Here is a 19,923-nt window from a genome sequence, read left to right on the forward strand (position 1 = left end):
TTGACACAGACGCTGTTCCCACTCAGCACACAGAGAAAGCATGACGGGCGTGTGATGGGTTTTCATTAAAAAATGCAGCCAAAAGAGAGACTGTCAGAGAGGTGAGCAGACTTGATTAGACTCTATAAAAAAAAAAAAAATCACACACACTCCGGAGGATCCATTAAAGTCGGTTTGACCCTATTGTACCGAACAGGACATGCTACGCTCTCCCCTCATCTTAAACACACACAAACACATGAACACACACCCAGAGAAATAAAGACGGGGACACACATGCATATGAAGCGCCACACTGATCTGACTAGTCTGTCTACGCTAAATGTGGTCTGGAATTAAAGCTGCAGCCCCTGAGTCAGTGTGGGAACTCAGTAAACAAATGGAGCACAAAGCCCAAAGTGCTCAAAGAGAGGATTACCAAGTCACTCTCTTTTATTTTTTTCTCTTTCCCCTCAACACCCACACACACACACACCTAGACAGCCACTCTCTCCTACTCTCCCCTGTTTTGCGTTCAAGATCCAATATTCACACAATGTCTTCTCCGGTGGGCATTTTTTTTTAGAAGACAGCCACGGCAGGGGGCCCCTGGCATGAGGAGAGACAACAAAGCCAAGATCAATAATTTGTCACAGAGATGTGTGTGTCAGATTGAGCTTCATGGGCTCTTCCCGTCTGTCAGTCCGAAAAGAGACGTTTCCTCTGGTTTTCCGGAGGACCACATGCCCTGAACCCGAAAAGTACAGGCTGGGTTTACTGTCAACGAAAACATGCAATTACACGCACACAATGACACAGTGCAATGCAGATTACAGGAGTTGTCTAATTGCTGTATAATTGCACATTGTGAAGGTTTTGAGGTTGTGTGTGGTATGACCTGCCCTGTTATAGGGAGCCTCGTTGGTTTACGATGATGCATGGTGTCATCACATAAATTACACAGACATAATTCTTCACGTATGTTTAATTAGCGATATTTAGTGAGCACTTGGGGGGGGGGGGGGACTACTGTACTGTCATTTGCTTCAAGTGTGCAGGAATTATGACAAATGTGATTATGTCATGAAATTGAACATAGAAAGTTCCATGTGTCCAATTTTTATCCCAAGATTTTAAGCTTTGCATTGATATTAAGTGCTCATATAGACTGACAGAATCACCACAAAGCATAGAAGACATTTACTTTTGGCTGACTGTATGCCGAGCAGTTTTAATTTGTCCATCTACCAGAGGTGTAATCTGTGCTTCCTCAACAACCATTAAAAATAATGACTTGTAATTTGAAAATCCTGGACACAGCGTGTTAGACAACAAATTCACGCTCTTGGTTAGTTGTATTTTGTCCTATTAACTCTTAAAGATAAATCCATCCAAATGGCAACAAACATATTTTATTTTCCTATACAGCTATATAGATAGCTTTGGTTTTATGTACCGAGGTTTTGACATAAATTACTGCTGCCGTCCCAATTGGGACGGTTTAAATTGTGTTTGTGGTACTCACATCACCAAAAATGAGCACCTTCTCTTTCTAAACTTGGCATCTTCATTTCTCCCACATGACCAATTACAGACCTTCTCATCAGCAGTTTTCATTTCAACCACTCAAGAAATAGTCTCTCTGAGCAACTGGAGGAGGAGGAGGCGATCTCACAGATCGATAACTCAAAACTGGTCAAATAAAAATAACACTATCTGCAATTCTGCATGACTAGATACCACCACAGGTAAGTGAGAAGCTATGTTCGGGGGGGGTTTTGTGCGGCACTACATTCTCCCTGGTTGCTTTGGCAGCTAATTCTCACTGCAAGTATAATAAACAGAGTTATATTGGTCCCTATTATAATTGCTATTCAATTCTAATTAATTTGTCAGTCCTGAACATAACCTTGACTAGTCCATATCTATCATCCTGCTGCTGATAACCTCCAGGAAGGGATGAGGCAATTTCCTAGAATTGAAATGTGTCGCTCCGCTGTCAAACCAAACAGGCCTGGCTGTTTTATTAGCGGAACAGCGAATACTGATGGACACTGATGAATGGAGAGGGACAATCAACAAATGGCGAGCGATGGAGACCGGGGAATGTTTGTACTTTCTAAAGCAGGGGGACACTCTATGGAGAGGCTCACTATGTCCCCTCATTACTGCCTGATGGAACATCCACCAGAGGGGGGAGAGGAGACAGCAGAGGAGAGGAGGGATGAGATGTGGAGGCATTAAAGTACATGGAGGGAGAAGACACCTTTCTGTGTGCTGCCCAAATTCAAGTTTCTCTCAACTTTAACTTTTGGTCTCTTGTTCAGAAAACACAGGCAAAGACACTTTTCCCTTAACCTTATTGTTAATGCCTTTGATTATGTTTTTTATATGCAGTTATAATTGGAGTGAGGAATTTGATTGATGGGGGTCACGGCTGGGGTGAGAGGGTGAAGCGGGGGCTCCCATAGCGCTGGGCTTTTGTGCTTTGCCAACGAGGGTGACATAGGCAAATTAAGTGGCGCCCCAACCATCTGTTGAATGTTAGGGCTCCTTTGTCTCCCTGTGTCCCTGTGGCCCCAACACCCAGTGTCCATCACTGAGGGGAGAGGATGGGAGAGGATGGGAGAGGAGGGGTTTGAGGACTGAAATCATGACTGAGACTGAAGTAGTGGAGGAGAACTTAAAAGGATTTGGCGAGGAAGTTTGGGAGAGATGTCGGGCCAAAGAGGAGCCTTGTTGAAATAGTTTCTGTGCAGCAACAAAGCAAAAGACCAAGTGAGAGATGACAATGAAAGGCTCAGAGAGAGAAAAAAGCTTGGTGACCGTGGCTTGAAAGGGACGGAAGGTTACGGAACAGAACAAAAAAAAAAAAAAACTGCGTCTGAAAGGAAAGACAGAGAGAGTGGAAAATAATGGGGGATAGGGACGGCTCTGTTTGGTGGGTATTTTCATTATGTGTGAACAAAATCTCTGAATTCCACTCACATCATTAAGGACTGACTCTGCTGGTGCAGTGAGAGCAGCACATCTGTGTTTGGGGTCATTACAAACACTCTGTTTGGACCCTAAATTCAAAGAGTCTTTGTTTGGGTCACACTCTTTCACCACTGCTCTCTGCCATCCCCCTATTCAGTTTATTGAGACCCATGGAAACAAGAAGTCTTTCAGCCTCTGCTCTTTCTTAAGGCTTTTCTCTGTCTCTTACTCCCACCACTCCATTTTTCATCACACTGGTCCTCACTGCCGTAGGACTAATGGGAACAGGAAGAGTCAGACCTTTACTTAATTGGGCTTCAAGGTGACTTAGTGGATGTTGGTGTGTGTCTGGGATGTGTGTGTTCGCGAGTACACATGGATGCTTCACTGCCAATGAAGTAAACTCTGAGGAATGGCAGTAGACAAGGCCAAATGGGCTGGAATTGGCTCTAATGGCTCACCAGGCCTTTGTGGGTCCTGTCTGCCAGATCCTTTATACTCAGATGAGACATATAAAGAAGTAATCAAAGCAATACTGGGGCAGAAAACTGTAAAACCAAAAGTTCAGAGTAAATAGCCGCCAAAGCCAAACTTTGAAGAGTTTTACTTCTTGTATTGCTGAATTTTTTCCTGTTTAAATTAAATGATCTAATCACTCTAAGAGAGAGGAATTAACCAGCTGATTTTGGTTATGATTCTGTCCGTGTCAATGAAGTCTATACCTTTGGGATTATAAGGAGTTCGAGGCTAGAGTTGATAATATGATAAATGTGCTTGGAATAGCACATTTAACATTTTTAAAATGCACACATGGAAGAACTAATACTATTTCTAAGAGTACGCCAAAAATGTGTGTTGATGTGTGTGTCAGTGGGCGCGTGTGCTCGTGCCCCATGATGGCAGCCATTAGACAGGAGTAAGGCAGCCATGATGAATCGGCACTTAGCTCAGGGAAGTGCACTTGCTCAATGGGCTGTGAATCTCCCGCTGCCACTGTCAGCCCGCAGAATGTTAAATAAAGTTATTTGAATATTTGTAATATTAATGTACCAGCGTGTCAAAAGCCCACCGGGGCCTAACATAGGGAGAAAATATGAGCAGAATTGTGCTGCAGTGTGGGCCTATGGGACAATGTTGGTGAGGAATTACATCCAAATAAACGCATACCCATGGATAATGCATTGAGTTATGGATGGATGGATGTACAGATAAATCGACGGATCCATGAGTAAATTGCCAGATATCATGGATAATGATATCTGCCTCTTTCCCCCACCGTCCTTTATTCGTTCAAATACACTTCACACTTTCTGCTCCTTTTTTTCTAATGGTTTTACTCCTCTCTGCCCCCAGCCCAGAGAGGAGACTCAGTGCAGCTATGTGCTTTGGATGGGAATGAAATCAATATATGGGAAACACTGAGAAGAGTACAAATATTTTTGGTTCATCATAAAACTGTAGCCGGTCAGAGGAAGTCAGATGAGTAGGTGTTAACACTGAACTGAACCTTCCGATCGCCAAGATGAACCTAAATGCCAGGTATGAACAGGATCAACAATTTGGGCATGGTTAGGAAAGACAACAGTCTCTGGGCCTCAAAAAATAAATCAGCAGCCGGCAAATAAAATGTTGTTCCTCATAAGGAAACAGTGTTAACAGCGAAGTGAAGAAGAGGGAGTCCAACGTATTGAATAGCTCTTCATAGTCAGTAATTTAGCCCTGTTTACTCTGAAGCAATTTATGCCACATCATTCACTTTTAGGAGTTTAAACATCTGAATAATTAGCTTACCAGGGAGTTTTAATCACTTTATATATGGGAATACAAGGAGCATTAAAATGATAAATGATTACATCAGATTAAAAAAAAAAAAGATGTGCAGGGATGGATGTAAAGTGAACCTAATCAAGGTGATTATATCAATCACTCAGCTGGAGACCACAACAACAACCATGAGAGTGTTCAGTTAACCGATCAAATCAGTCTTTCCTAGACACTAACACACACACTCTGTGTTGGTGGAGGTAGTGGGGTGCTATTTGTGTCTCCGCTCGATTTAACAGGGAGGTGATAAAATATTAAGCAGATTGCTTACATAGCCAAGGGTGGAGAGAGAGAGACAGAGAGAGAGAGAGAGGAAGAGAGAGAAAGAGACAGAGAAGGAGAGGGGGATACCCAAATGGCTTGTGTGGGAGTTGGGGAGCTGGTAATGAGGATGGCATGCTGGCATCATCGTTACAGAGCACCGCTCTACATGGTCTCTCTGCCCAACTAACAGCAGGCCACACACACACACACACACACTGCTTCATGTCACTAATTAAAACATATAGATTAGAGAAGTTGTGATCAGGTACGGGACTCTCTCTCCCTCTTTCACTCACTCACACACACACACACACACACACACACACACACACACACACACACACACACACACACACACACACACACACACACACACACACACACACACACACACACACACACACACACACACACACACACACACACACACACACACACACACACACACACACACACAGAGCAGTTAAACCCATAAACACACTCAAGCCCACCCAGGTGCAATTAAGCTTATTCCCCCTGTCGGATTAAATGACTCACAAATTAAGCAAGTAAAAAGTGATTCATATGCCACCGAAAACATATTTATCAACTTTCACTACATTTGCTTTTCACTATGCATCGATATGCTACGCATTTGATTAGCACGCTTTGTGACTGTGACCCAGGGAACTGTATGTTTGCCAAGACACACGAGTAAATGTTTATGTATGACGTTTATGTTCCCACACCCTCAGTGCATAAATGCGACCACTGGAGAGTTTTTACACACTTTCACACATCACTTTGTTAAGCACTTAAACCCTTTATGTTCTCTCTATTCTGACAATACTGTAACACAAAATCAGATAACTCAAACGAAAGCAATGTCTCAGCAGGGCAGCTGTGGCTCAGGAGGAAAGAGAAGGCCGTCAGCTAATTGGAAGGACAGTCGCTCAGTTCCCGCCGCCTCCATTCCACGTGTATAAGTGCCACTGAGCAAAATAGTGGAACCCAAATTGCCCCATAAATACACCATTGGTGTGTGTGTGTGTGTGTGTGTGTGTGTGTGTGTGTGTGTGTGTGTGTGTGTGTATGTGTGTGTGTGTGCGTGCGTGCGTGCGTGTGTGTATGTGTGTGTGCATGTGTTTACTGCACAAGTGCTGTACAAATGTGACCTGTGGTGTCACATTTAACCGTTCACTCTATTAAAAATGTAGTCCCTTTCCAACGGTGCTTTTAAGCACCACAGTGCTTTTCCCCTTTCCAAAGTGATACCTTCCCCTCTCATGTTGCTCTCAATGAGGGGAATTATTTCAGCATGAAACTGCATTTTCTTTTTGTTCCTTTTCGTGTTACTTCATCTCTAATGGCCAATTACTTCAGAACCAGTGCTGAGGCCATGTTATTGCACCAACCCCCAATTGATTGGTTGCCCATAGTACTCAGCCTCCACAAGCACTTTAAGGTTAGATTCCCCAGTTTAAACAGCAGATTACAAGCCCATGAAAAGAGACTGCACAGAAAATAAAAGGTTGAGAATGCTCCTACTGGAGGGGCTCTCCGTGGAGATGAGGCAAACAGATACATATGAGTCTCCAGAGAGTGAGCTGGTTTTGAGAGATAAAAATGGCAACATCATCTGTTGATCTCCTTCTGTCTTGTTGTTTTTCTCTATGAATGCGTTCTTGTAGTCGCTTCTGTGTGTACGTCCTGAGGCTTAGGTCAACCTACACTACATTTCTCAGGTCCGTACTACTTTCTACACACTAACAACTCCCTCCCTTGACATTTTTTTTTCTCCAAATCCTTCCGTTATGTTACATTTCCACAAGCTATAATTTAAAGCCTAGCATACAGTGATTTTTTTTCAGAAATGTTTATCATAATAGTGAGTGTGTATTGTTTGTGTGTGTGTGTGTGTTGTTGACTACTGTTTTATGGACTAAATATACATTGATAAAATATAAGTCATTTTATCAATGTAAATGAGCGTGTGATGGACAACTGTGTTTTTAGTGTTTCAATGTGTTTTTTATACTGCCAACAGTCTGATGTCAAAGGCAAATTTCCCACTGAGACATTAGCGTCTATCTCATCTTAGCATTGCAACTTTTTTTCTGGTAGGTATCTAGGTTCCTTTTAGAATGTGTAATTAAAATGTACCTTGCACTGAAACAAAATATAATAATCTAAACAAGTCAAGATGAAATGACTGGTAAATATTCACACTTGGTGAGCTGACAAAAATAGCTGAAAGGAAAACTTTTGGTGAAGAGCTGACTCGAGGCAACCAATCTTACCTGGTCATTTGCATTTGAAAGTCATTCCACCTCAGCCCTGTGTGTATGTGTGTGTGTGTGTGTGTGTGTGTGTGTGTGTGTGTGTGTGTGTGTGTGTGTGTGTGCTTTGTGCTTGATATAGAGCGATGCGAGAAGGATACAGTAGACACAGTCACACAGAGTATGCTTTGTAGATATGTGGCACTCTCATATCTGTTTATTGATCAGAGCGGATGTGCGTCAATCAATCTTATCTGGGCTCCACACACTCTCCCGCTAACCTCTAGAGGTAGGCCAACCAATACTGCACCACACTCAGAGCCCCAAGCGACACATATTATCATCAGACACCTTGAGGAAATTTTCTCTTTGTGTGGGTGCCCGAGTGTGTGTAAAATTGGGAGTGTGTCAGAATAGCAGGGTGCAGAGCGCGAAGGTGCATTAGAGGGCAGACAAAAAGAGCGAGCAAGTGACAGCTGGAACAGAAAACACAGATTAACCTCGTCTTTAAATGCCTGCTATTACTTGTTCCTCACAACTTGGTCTCGATCCTACTGAGGCAGAATCAAACATCTTGCCAGCTGCAAAGTATGCTGCACAGAGGCCGCGCATTCACTACAGCTTAAGAATCAATGCTAATGTGCCTTTCCAGTATGCAGGAGGTACATGTGATCAAGGCAGGAAAAAGGCACATCGTGCTCAGCAAAACGCATGAAACCGTCAATTCAGCCCTTCCAATGATGTGGAAAATCTGTGATCCAAGGTATGCTGGTGCGCTGTTATATGCAAGCCTAAAATAGAATAAATTTGTGTCTCCTGTCTACAATGAAGTGATTTGTTCTATTACGAGCCGTCCGTTTCAAAAGAGAGTCAGTGATGAAAAGTAAAAGTTAGGTGCTTGTGACAAGCAGAGGTAAATCTCAAAGAGCAACAATAGGATGTTTGTGACAAATGTATCAAGTTCTACTCATTACTCACCGCGACACACGTTGCCATTGTCAGGTTCAAATCCGGCCTTGCACGTGCAGCTGCCGATAGGAACCATCCACTCTCCGTCTCCGTTGCAGTAGAGCTTAATGGGAACATCTACCTCCTCCGAGTTGGGGATGCAGATCCCTCTTGCGATGACCAGGGAGGTGCTTTCAGCCCCAGTCATAGTCTCTGGGAAGATTGCAAAGTTCTGGACGACACTTGGGCACTTCTTATAAAAGACTCGGACCGACAGCAGAGACATGCAGGCGCCATAGTCTTGAAACGCCAGGTAGAAGCCGTTTTTGGACAGTGGGCCGAAACTCCGCACCTCTGTGTTGACCTTCATCAGGCGCCCACCAAAATCCACCTGTGAGAAGCTTTCGTCTGCGGCGATTGTGTCCACCTTGAGGTAAGGGGCCTCCATCCAGAAGGCTGTGCCTTTGGTGGCAATGACGGCGTCAGTCTCGTAGTAGTAGAGATTGAATGTCTCCTTGCAGGAGCCAGGGACATTGGGGATGGAGCTGCAGTCACGCACAGTGAATCGAATTTCCACATAGATGCGCTGTGCTCCGCGCCGATCGATGAAGGTGGTGAGGAGCCAGTTGTTCTGACTGGACTCGAAGACATTACACACCTGGTAGGTCCTGATGGTGTTGAGGTTCTCGTCATAGCCACTCACCTCCTCCCACTACAGAAAGAAAAAAAGCGAGAGAAGGAGAGAAGAGTGCAAACAGGTGATTAGTAATCATCAGCGACAAGGCTGTGGTTGTTCCTCATTCGTTGATCGAGAAAGCTAATATTGGCTGAGTGTCAGAGAATTCGTACACATATCAGTAATCTCCCTAAGGCACCAAATTTGCGTCTTCTTCCTGGATTAACAGAAAGGAATCAGGCTGTCGAGCCGTGGGGCTTATTCATGCATGGAGAATGCACGAATGTCTCTTTTCTGAATCATAAACTGTTTCTCAAGCACAGCAACAGCAAACACACGACTTTGCGGTCTTGTTCTAGTATGTGTTATACCACTGTAAAGCACAAGGCCAGTAATTACTCGGGACGTGCTGCCATTAGCCACCTATGCCAGTGTGGCTCGGAACTGAGTCGACGCATTATAAAATAAGGTGTGTAACAAATTCAAGATTATGCACTAATGAATTTCAATTAGACAGATGGCGACTATTACATGGCAGCATGATGGAAAGGCATTAGCTGAAATACAATACAAGCCTTTTTTCTTTTTTTTTTGCAGGTGTGACCCACACAGTGTTTTGGATAAGCATCAGCAGCAGTGGAGGTATTACCTCAGTGCGCCAAATCCTGATGAAAATGTGCCGTGAATATTTGACAGGAATTACTGAGATAAAAAGCTTGCCTATAGGAGCTTGCTGTCCAGTCAGTACAGTGTTTTAATTTGAAAAGTTAATTTTTTTCATAAGGGTTATACTTTGGCAAACAGCAGCGGAGTGGACACAAAAACAAACCGGCTATTTGCATTGACAGTCACATAAAAGCCCCACAGAGATTTTAAACAATTTTCAAATTACTCGCACACACACGCACACACACACACACACACACACACACACCACCGGTGATCCAAACAGATGTAGGCGAATAGAAGCTAATGAGGTCTATAGTGTTGTGAGTGGGCCTCCAGTCAGTTCATGTTTCTTTTGTGCGTATATCTTCTGGTGCTTCCTCCTTCCTCTGACCTTTAGTGCCCCGGGAGCTCAATCAGGCCTAATGGAGAGGAGAAGACTCCAAACCGGTCAAATGATGGTCAAAAGATTGTCAATCCTTATGAGATGGGTCCATAAAGCGATTTGAGATTTACAGGAGGTATATTTCCTTTGACATTTACAGGAGGTATATTTCCAGTGAATGTGGGGTTTGTAAATAAACAAAAGAACAATGTGGATTTTGAAATGATTTGGCCCAAGGAGAACATCTGGAGGAAAAACAAGAAGGTTTCGGGTCAGGTGGGAGCCAGCAGAGGGAGGGGGGAGAAGACACGTGGGGAACCGTGACACTGTTGACATGATAAATGAGTTTACACAAATCTGAGGTGCAAATGAAAGCTTTTTTCCACCACTGCTCCCTCTGTGCCCACTCTGCTCTGCTCTTCTCCCCATCTCCTCTCGTCTCTGCTCTGTAATGACCATTCATCAGCATTACGGGAACCTGTCCCTTTCAGCATTGCCTGTTCATTAATACAGCCAGCCCTAGGCTCCTCTGCACCCGTCTGCTCCAGTCTAGGAGGGGGTCCTCTCCACGCCTCGTCTAGCCAAATGACCACCATCTTTCACGCCAGAGTGAGGCCCGAGGCGTCTCCGATAATGCCCATCTAAAATCTGTCCAGAAATTCATTGGCTCATATAATAATGAAGTACATTTTCTTTTTTTCCTCCTCCGTGGATTTTCAGTCGCACCATCACTGTGTCAAATACAAACAAAACTATTACAGGTGCGTCAGTTACGTAGCAGAAATCAAATTTTGCGACACAATGTCCTCTTATCCTTTCAGTGCTTTGTAATCATCTGCTGTTGATGTCTGTGTCGTTGTGTGTGTGTGTGTGTGTGTGTGTGAGTGAGTGAGTGTGTGTGTGTGTGCGAGCGCTCCAAGAACATGTTGCCTATAATTTGATGGTTTACCGACCACATATTGATTTGCTGTTTTGCTGCTGAAGAGCTTGAGGCTACACGCCACATTTCTGCTTCTGCAGGTGCAAAACATTTGATTACTCTGTAATTAACGTTGGCATGTCCTTTCGCGTCTTTATCGTTATCCTGTTCTGATAACAAAATTGTAACAGCATTGAATCATGCATCTAGGAAGCAAGGACACTATCTATGTTTGCAGCACATGTTCTACGGTCACGTCAGCACTATGTCTAGGGCTTCATATTTCCAGTTCTTTGCACTCTCCCAGACCTTTTAGATCATTTGAATGGAATCTGTCTCTTGCACTCTGTGACACATCTCTGACCTTGCCAGAGAAGGGAGAAGAGGGGAGGCATCATCACCTGTCACCTTACTGATAATGGAATTCCCTCGTCCTTGCCTCCGTTTTCCTTTTCAAGGATTTGTGTATGAAGTAGCACAGTTAGTCCTATGCTGTGTATATTTAGTCCATGCATTATGGACCTAAGCGCAGATGTGTGTTGCATGTATCATTCATATCAGCTGAAGATGAACGAGGTGCGGGGGAGTGTGATTATCTTTATGTTCCTGAGTGCTTTTCCCCTTTGTACCATGCCACCGCATCCGTTTCATGCTGAAGATCTCCCATACGTTCAAGAGATAAGAGATGGCGCTCTGTTTGTGGCAGTCAGGCAGGAAATCACAGAGCGACACCGGATGTGAATAACAAGTTATGATAGAAACAGAGCCTTTAACAATGGACTGTACACCAATGCTTGTTGAGATGTTTATAATAAAAAAGCATACAGCCCTTTAACAGCACTGAGCTCATACATTGAAAATATCAAGTATAATATTTTTATAAATAAAATAAAGCTAAATGGTGTTAACTAGATGAAAATAGGATAAAATGTGGCTACAAGGACGATATGGTCATTAAGTCATGTGAAATCTGATTAAGGGAATTAGTAGGGGTACGATGTAATTATGCAAGTTAATCTCGAGAAGAGAAGAGAATACGTACTGTATTTCTATAAAATACAATTTAGATTTACAAGAAAACAAAATAGAATAGATATGATTAATTGAAAACATCATGAAATTGTAAAATGTAATAATAATATATCTAATAATAGAGACTATTATAGAGAGTCAGTTACTTTCACTGTACATACTTTTTCCGCATCACTCATCTCAAACTTTCTCACTGATGAATCACCAGACAAATATTTACAGCCTCTATACACAACGCTCATTGTAACGTCAACCAGATGTAGCCGTTGGCTCCACTCTAAAAGCTTTGCTTCGCCAGTTCTATAGGAGACGCTCTTCCCCCTGCCCCTGATTGTCGAGTGTGGTCATTGTGTGTCATAATGGCTCCTCTGTTTTATGGGCAGTAGCGAAGAGATGGAGAAGCTATGGATTCACGGCGCACTTAATGTTTGTGTTAATGATCAGTCACAGCAAGCTGGAGTTGGAGAACAGAGGCTGGAGGAAAGAAAGAGAGAAAGCGAGGGAGAAAAACTACGGGAGAGGAGAGAAAATCAAGGAGAAGCGTTAATATATTCAGGCTGATGCTCCCCTTCCCACAGCCTCAGTTCGCTGCCATCAGCTATCGATACTCTTCCCTCATAAAGGCCATTCATCACATTGATCTCCTGCCATTACCTTCAAAGGCTAAAATAACACAGAGCGGCTCAGATGGCCACAGCCTCGCTCGAGAGGACGACAGCATCCAGCGGTGAGCTAAGAGCAAGTCAGTCAGAGGGCCAACCTATCCGAAGACGGACGTATCACCTGTGGACAATAGCGGGAGAAATGGACTGGACTAATGAGTCATTTGGAGCAGGCGTGGTGGGAACAGGACAGGAGCCACCGTATGCACACCGCAGGACTCCATCAGGCATGATCATGACATAACGAAACCAACGGAGAATAGGACTGCTCTGGAAATAGTACAAAAAGGTCATTAAATGCCCCTTTTTTCCGCCTGGGGAATCTTCATTTTCAGGAACATTTATAGAGGTCGGGAACTTTACTTGCTTTACAACTGTACTTCCTGTCCACCTGGGGGTGAGTTGGGGGGGGGGGGGGGGGGGGGGGGGTCGTACTGTCTGATGGCCGAGAAGCTATCTTTGAAATTTTTGGCAAGCTGACTGGTCGAACATAAGCATAAAAGTTGTCCACAGCAGTTTTGCACACACAAATCAGCAGTGGCTGCCACTTGTGCCGATATTATAAATAGAAATGAGACTTCCTTGAAATGCTCATCAACATTTAAACTAGCTATTGTAATAAAGAGTTAGATAAAGACAGTGTGCAAATAGTGATCCACTGGAACAGAATTCCAAAAATAAAAATAAAACCGTCAGTTTGAAGCTGTGTTTGACCATTTTAACATTTTCAGTCTCTCCCTCTACTTGTGCAGGTTTCTTTTCCCAAATCGGTTTAAAGAGTTGCACCGCAGTTGACAAGAAAGAGCAACAATGACCCTGTGTTGTTGTTTTGTCACTGACTCTGGAAAAGCTGCTGTGTCCTTATGGAGACTTTAAAATGTCCCTTTGTGATTCTTCAGATGCTTTGGGAACGCACACAAGAGTGCATTCAATTTGGACCCTATCTCCGGAGTTTTGCTCATGGAGTTCCATTTTTTCCCCTGGGACTATTTGGTGGAAAGGGGCCAATGGTTGCCACAAAATGAAATTCAAAAATGAGGTATGAGTAATACAACTTCTCTCCCGATGTACTGTAACTCTATGTGCCCTCAATCATACAAACCAGCCAAAACACTTGGCGGCAGTGCATCTGGTTCGGGGCTCGGGCGTGCACGTACATAGAGATGAGTCTTGACTACTTTCAGCTCATCATTCAACCTCAGTCAATTCACACGAGAAGGAGACTTGAATAGAGAAGCATCTATTGGGCTGATCTTTAACCTCCAGTCTGCTGTCTGATCCTCGGTGGAGTCACAGTCACAGTCAAATCCATCAGCACCACTTAATACGGCTGCATGCTCAGACAGTGAGCACAGATGGATGGTGAGCGCCGCAGAGCGTTTCCACATCTAAAGCTCCTCATCCTAGAAAGGTCTGCAAAATGCCATGGCAAATAGTAGTTGAGCACATGCCAAGTATTTCTTGAATAGACGTCAAAAAGCTATCCTAAATCTGATGGTGGACTTTTACAGTAAGACCAAGGGCATAAGATGCATTTAATAAAAACAGGAAAGGCCAAATTGCACTGCTCCACTGTTACCGTGTTCCCCTTGACTTTGCCCCAAATAACCTCTGTTATTTAACTTTTTTTTTTTCTTGTGCCCTTCTGTTTTAAAGCACATGACTTTGAGCTTACCCTTCAACAGAATACACACGGTAGGAGAAGTAGCTTCCTTTGTCTCCCCATGTGTTCCCAAAAGTATCTTGGGACTTTATTGTGTTTATCTAGTATTTCCACCAACCGAATGGCGAAGAACGGCAGGCAAGTATGTGAGCACTTTCTACCGAAGAGTTGTCTGTTCATCTATCATTGCGGGACTAAAGCATGTGGGTGGAGGCAAGCAGGAGATTGCTTTACATAATGCAGGCTTGGGATGGACATTTCAATAATGACCCTATTTGTTATTCATGACAACCCAACATTGTATTGAGGCATGGAAAGTGTACCTTCAATTAATTCATTTTTTTTTTTATAATTAGGCATGAATTGAATGAGTAATTAATGATGAAACAGGAGAGTAAAAGAAAAAAAAGCTATGGCAAAGGAGTAAGTGAAATTCACATTGACAGGTATGTAAAGGCCAAGGTCTCAGAAGGACAGTGGATTATAGCTGGACATGAAAAGCTGAGAGAGGGATAGACTCTACATACCCCTGCTGAAAGATGCTCTTCTCATTTTGCAAAGCTCACTGCCACCAGGAAGCTTTATTTCTTTCCGCAGGCTTTTTCAAATCCCACTGACTTAATGAGGATATTTGCCTTTCAACCTTTGGGTCTGTTCCTTGAAGTCAACAGAATGGACATGTCATATAAACCAACAGTTGGTTTGCTTTGCTGACAATTACTGCAGCTTCATTAACTCACGTTCCCACACAAGCTTTGAGACACATGCTCATAGTCTCTTGTAAATTCACATATTATGAATGCTACGCCTCATCTCCCACAGACGCACGCACGCACGCACACACACGATCAAACTGCATCTTTTAAAATATGCAGTGGCATGATTGTTATTATCATTTCTGATCAGCTGTGTTATTGAATGAGGGCTGCTGTCAGACCAGTTGCATGGGAATGATTATTTTTCGGTGCATCTGAGGCCTAGTTCCGCCTGGCTGAATGTGATGGATGGGGAGGAAATGGTGATGTCTGAAACACTCCCAGTCCTGCCAGATCCCAGCCACTCTATAATTACAGTCACACAGTTTGACTGAGCGCAGATAGATCTCTGTCCGTCTGCGTCGGCACGAGACTCACTGAAGATCTCCCTGACCACGCCCATGGCCCAGTCATTACGCCTAAATTTGTGTGCAACTATTAAACTGAGGTGCTAAGCAACTGAGTTCATATAGATGTTGCCTCGTATTAACATAACTATCCAAGGCATTTTTTTTTTTTTGCTGGTACTCGCGGTTTTCATTCCAAACTTTATCTGAATGTTAATTTATACTGTCTAAGAAATATACTGTGTCTGCTCATTATTTGCAACTCGGTCTCATTACATGCTCCCAAGTGGCCTTTTACCTAGATCCTGAAAGTGATGCACATAATTCAAGTGAACAATCCACCCCGGCGTTTTCCTCTCCCACTCCTCCATCCAAATTTCGTAATCTCATTATTAACACTTGCATTTTTAATTGCATGCTGGTTGCTGCGAGTAAAAACACAAACCGCCAAGATAGTGTAGGTGTAACTAAACACAACTTGTGGTTTACACCCAACAGTGGGCTGAACAGGACCACAAATGTTTGTTTGTTTTTTTTTCACCAAAGAATAATAACACGTAAATATATTAACTGAAGATAATTCGGCCATATCATTCCTACAGAATATATTAAAAAAAGAGAACTAATAAATAAGTTGAGCATAATTCACAAAAATTTGTGGATGGTGTAGGAGTTACAAGGTTGCTTGGCATAAGAGAAACAGACAAGTTAGTAATGTGTAAGTTTTGTTTAAGTAAAGTTTTGTGATGATCTGTAGGACTGATTATTTTAGGAACATTTAATCTACTGAATGTTTCACGTCTTCTGGCATCGACATGAACATTTTCAACTACAGCAGTAATTATAATTGCCAGTGGTCTCCAATTAACAATTTTTGACTGCCAAAATGAAAGGACACTGTTGGAAAGAAGAAAGAGAGGAAAAATGAAAAGCCTAAAAGTTGAAGATGAAGAAGAGCGAGAGAAATTCGGAGAGGAAGAGGACGAAATGTCGAGAGGAAGAACTTACATTATTTAGAGCGTACGAGAGGTATGAAAATGATGAACAGAAATGGAATATGATTAGAAGAAGTAAAGGGAGTGAGAGAAAAGCAAAAGACGGCAGTGAAAGCTGTCACCCTGCAGGCTCCCTGGCCCCCTGTGGCCCAAGGCGAGGCCATTTGGGGACAAAACCACAAAGAGCGTGTCAGGATGGGACAGGAGAATGGCAGGGTATCAAGGCTTTTGGATGCAAAGGGCTCCCTGTCTCACGGCATGCATGTGTGTATGTGTGTGTTTAACAATCCTGCAAAGCAGGACACCTGACAGCCCCATCCTCCAGACACAAAGTCAGTGAGAGGGCTGGGGAGGCCGAGAGGAAGTTGTTGGTTAAGCGAAGATAGAGCGAAAAGGAACTCCGAGCTCTTGGGACAGACAAGCTGGAGTCGCGAAAAGCAGGAAAAAAGACACAGAGTCAGCGTGGCGAAAAAAACAAAAGACGGAGGGCGGGAATAGGGGGATTTACTGCTGTTTCCACCAGCTCTGAAGGACTGCTGATATAGCAGGTACTGATATAGACACACAATAACTTCCCCACACTTAAGTCAGACAGCCTCTATAGCCACTACTTCACACTCCTCCAAATCATAACAAATTAAGACTAATTTGTCCTTTCGATACAGATTTTTATATGTATATGTTTTTGCCCTAGTTCTATCATTTGGTTCTTTTATTTATTCTTTGATGAACCAAAAAAAATCTCCTTGGTCCCTAATACATCCAAGAGAATGTTTACATGTGAAATATCGAGGGGAAGGAAATCAATATTTGAGGTGTAGCCCCATGTCATTCCAAAGGGGAAAATAGAAAATTAAGAAAAGGTGGCACACAATTTCCAACCAGCCGGATCTTTAGCTTTTGACCATATTCAATTTTGTATTGCACAAAGACTTTATTTGTCTGCACTCTCCACAGTACAAGTAGCCGCTGCTTTGTTTTGGCCCTGTCTCCCTTGCAAATGAGTTTTGGAAGAAATCACCCCTGCAAAAATACAAAGGTCTAGAGCTGAAATATACCCGGGGAGTGGTTCAACAGAAAACACGGCCTAACATAATAACTTAGACACACAAATGCCCAGACACAGAGCAGCAGACACACAAACAAACTCAAACAGAAAAGACAGTTTTGATCTAAGTGATTCCTTGTCTTCCAGTCGTCACGCTGAGCGGAGACTCCTGAGCTCAAAGCGAATTGAGCTGTGCGGCTACACAAGGGAATCACACTCAGTAACCGGGGAGGTAAAATGAAACAGGACTCACACTGACGTGACAATGTCTGATGTACACGTGTATTAAATATAAAAATACACATGTACATTTATTTATTGTATGTGTGCATGCATGAAATGAAGGCACTCTTCTCACGTGGCTGCTCAGGTGCAGCCGGCATGACTCACTGTTTCGGTTTTTGCTCTCCTCGTTCCATTTCAGCTCAGGCTCTGCAGGTTCAGAGTTCACCTCCTTCCATGTCTCCCTCTTTCTCACTCCTGCTCACTCAACCTATGCTTCTTTTTTTTTCCTATCTCCCTCTGACTCATACTGTCGACATTCAATCAACCCTTTTCTCATTCCTCTCTACCTTTTGCTCTTCCTCAATGTACTATCTCGCCCCCTGTTCCCATACCCCATGTTGAATCACTGCCGGCCTGTCTGTCTGTCTGTCAGGGTATATGAATAATTGAAGTGTATTGAGTGTGGTCAGCATATGGTGAGACGGCCATTGTGGATCTATCTGTGCTCTTTAGGAAACGCTGAGTGTATGCTGACACCTGTCCAGTTAAGGCCCACGGGAGCTTTGCTGGAGCTCAGGGGCGCGGCGGGGGGAGCCAGGCGGGGCGCGCCTCTCCTCAGCACCTGCAGTGGCACACACCCACGCAGCTGTAGATGTGCAACAGTACACTCAGGCACTCAAGTGTATGCCTGAGCACACACGAGCCCGCATGTGTAAATACAAGGGAGTGTAAATACAAACATGTCAGGGTGAAATCAATTCTTTCTCCATGCCTCCTCTTGCACCTGCAACAAAAGGGATTTCTCCAAAATCTCCTCTTTATCCTTTTGATTCTCTCTCCCTCCTCGTGCCTTTTCCTGTCCGTTGTGTTCCGCAGGATTTATCCTCCACACCCCTCTCTCTGCTCACTTGGCCCACTCTTTATCCCTCTGTGCCCCGAGCCTGCCCTGTTTCTCCACGCTCGACAGCACCCACAGCCTCTGTCAGCACAGCTGTCGCCACCCAGCTGACCCTCTACCTCCCCCCCGAGCACCCCCTTCCTTCAAGGCTCTCACCTTAAAGCCTGGACTGTGTCTGTGACCTCCTAGAGTCACATGAGTTAACCCGAGCTCTCTTCCACACGCACACCCACGGCTGAATGTTTCTGGGCTACACCCCTTTATTCGTTTTTTTGCCCCTTTCACACACAATTGATCTCTAACCCTCCCTCACTCCGGTTCCCCCTAATCCCTCCTGGACCCCCCCCTTGCTGATCCTGCAACCCTTTTAGCCACACTACCATATTAACTCTTCTCCGGTCCTCTAATCTCTCACCCTCATTCTCTTCCTGTCTCCCTCACTACACCCCAAAATTAAACTTTGTTCTTTCTGGTCCCCTCTTATCTAAATTTTTAGAAGAAGAAAATTGAAGATTAAGAAACAGGGTGATAAACTGCCCACTGTGTATATGGGAGCAAATGGGCCAAACACTGCCTCCTCCTGTGGGCTTGAGTGTAGAATAGTGCTGCCGGCTAAATATCATTTTGACCCTCACTGCAGTTCTAGCTATTTAATATGGTGCTTGTTTCAGGCTCATCTGCATTCTCCTACATTTCAAAAACACAGAGTGTCAATTTAATTTTCATTTCCTAACCTCTTAAAAATCCCCCCTTAAATGTCACCTTCCTCACCGTTTCCTCTGCCCGATGTCTATGTTTGAATTATGCACCTGGGAAACCAGATTTCTGTGATAAATCAAGCAGAATCACAACATGTTTGTATTCACAACATAGGTTGGACTGTTAAAACCCCAGCTCATGCTAATATGGGAAGTGACCAGATTTCTCCCTGTCCCTCTACCACGTTTCAAATCAGTATTTGTTTTCAAAATGATTTAAGTTAATGTGTGACGAAGGAAATGTGGACTGTTAACACTCTGGATTGGATGTAATTTCATTTTTTTTCTCACTGTGTCACTGGTGGGTTTCATTTTTCCACATGGAACACAATGTTCTTCTAAAGTTGAACTTTTTAGTAACTTTGAATTTTACACAAAGTCCGAACCCTGGAGTGAGCAGCTTTGGTTCCCATCCAGTTCCTTGTTTTCAACCGAGCTTCGTTGCTGCCATATAGTGTAACTTCCCATGCTTTGTTTTGTTGTCATGCAAGTATAAACTTGCGAGTGTGTGTGTGTGTGTGTGTGTGTGTGTGTGTGTGTGTCTGCATGCGTGCGTGCGTGCATGCGTTAAAAGAGAACGAGAGGGCTGACTCAGAGATGGAGGTGAGGCAGAATCAGAGAAAAATGGAAATGGCTGTGGGT

At 43.6% G+C, this 19,923-nt stretch overlaps 1 protein-coding gene across 8 annotated transcripts in view; it reads right to left on the reverse strand.

Moving 5' to 3' along the window:
* Window positions 1-19,923, reverse strand: part of LOC118311152 (ephrin type-B receptor 1-B) — a 157,971-nt gene that overhangs the window by 79,460 nt on the left and 58,588 nt on the right. For all 8 annotated transcript variants that reach the window (XM_035634732.2, XM_035634731.2, XM_035634726.2 and 5 more), the window contains one exon: window positions 8,283-8,964. In XM_035634732.2, coding sequence (XP_035490625.1) covers window positions 8,283-8,964 — 682 coding nt within the window. The remainder of the gene's footprint in view (window positions 1-8,282; window positions 8,965-19,923) is intronic.

Source organism: Scophthalmus maximus, chromosome 5 (genome assembly GCF_022379125.1).
Source record: "Scophthalmus maximus strain ysfricsl-2021 chromosome 5, ASM2237912v1, whole genome shotgun sequence".
In the NCBI taxonomy this organism is placed as follows: domain Eukaryota; kingdom Metazoa; phylum Chordata; class Actinopteri; order Pleuronectiformes; family Scophthalmidae; genus Scophthalmus; species Scophthalmus maximus.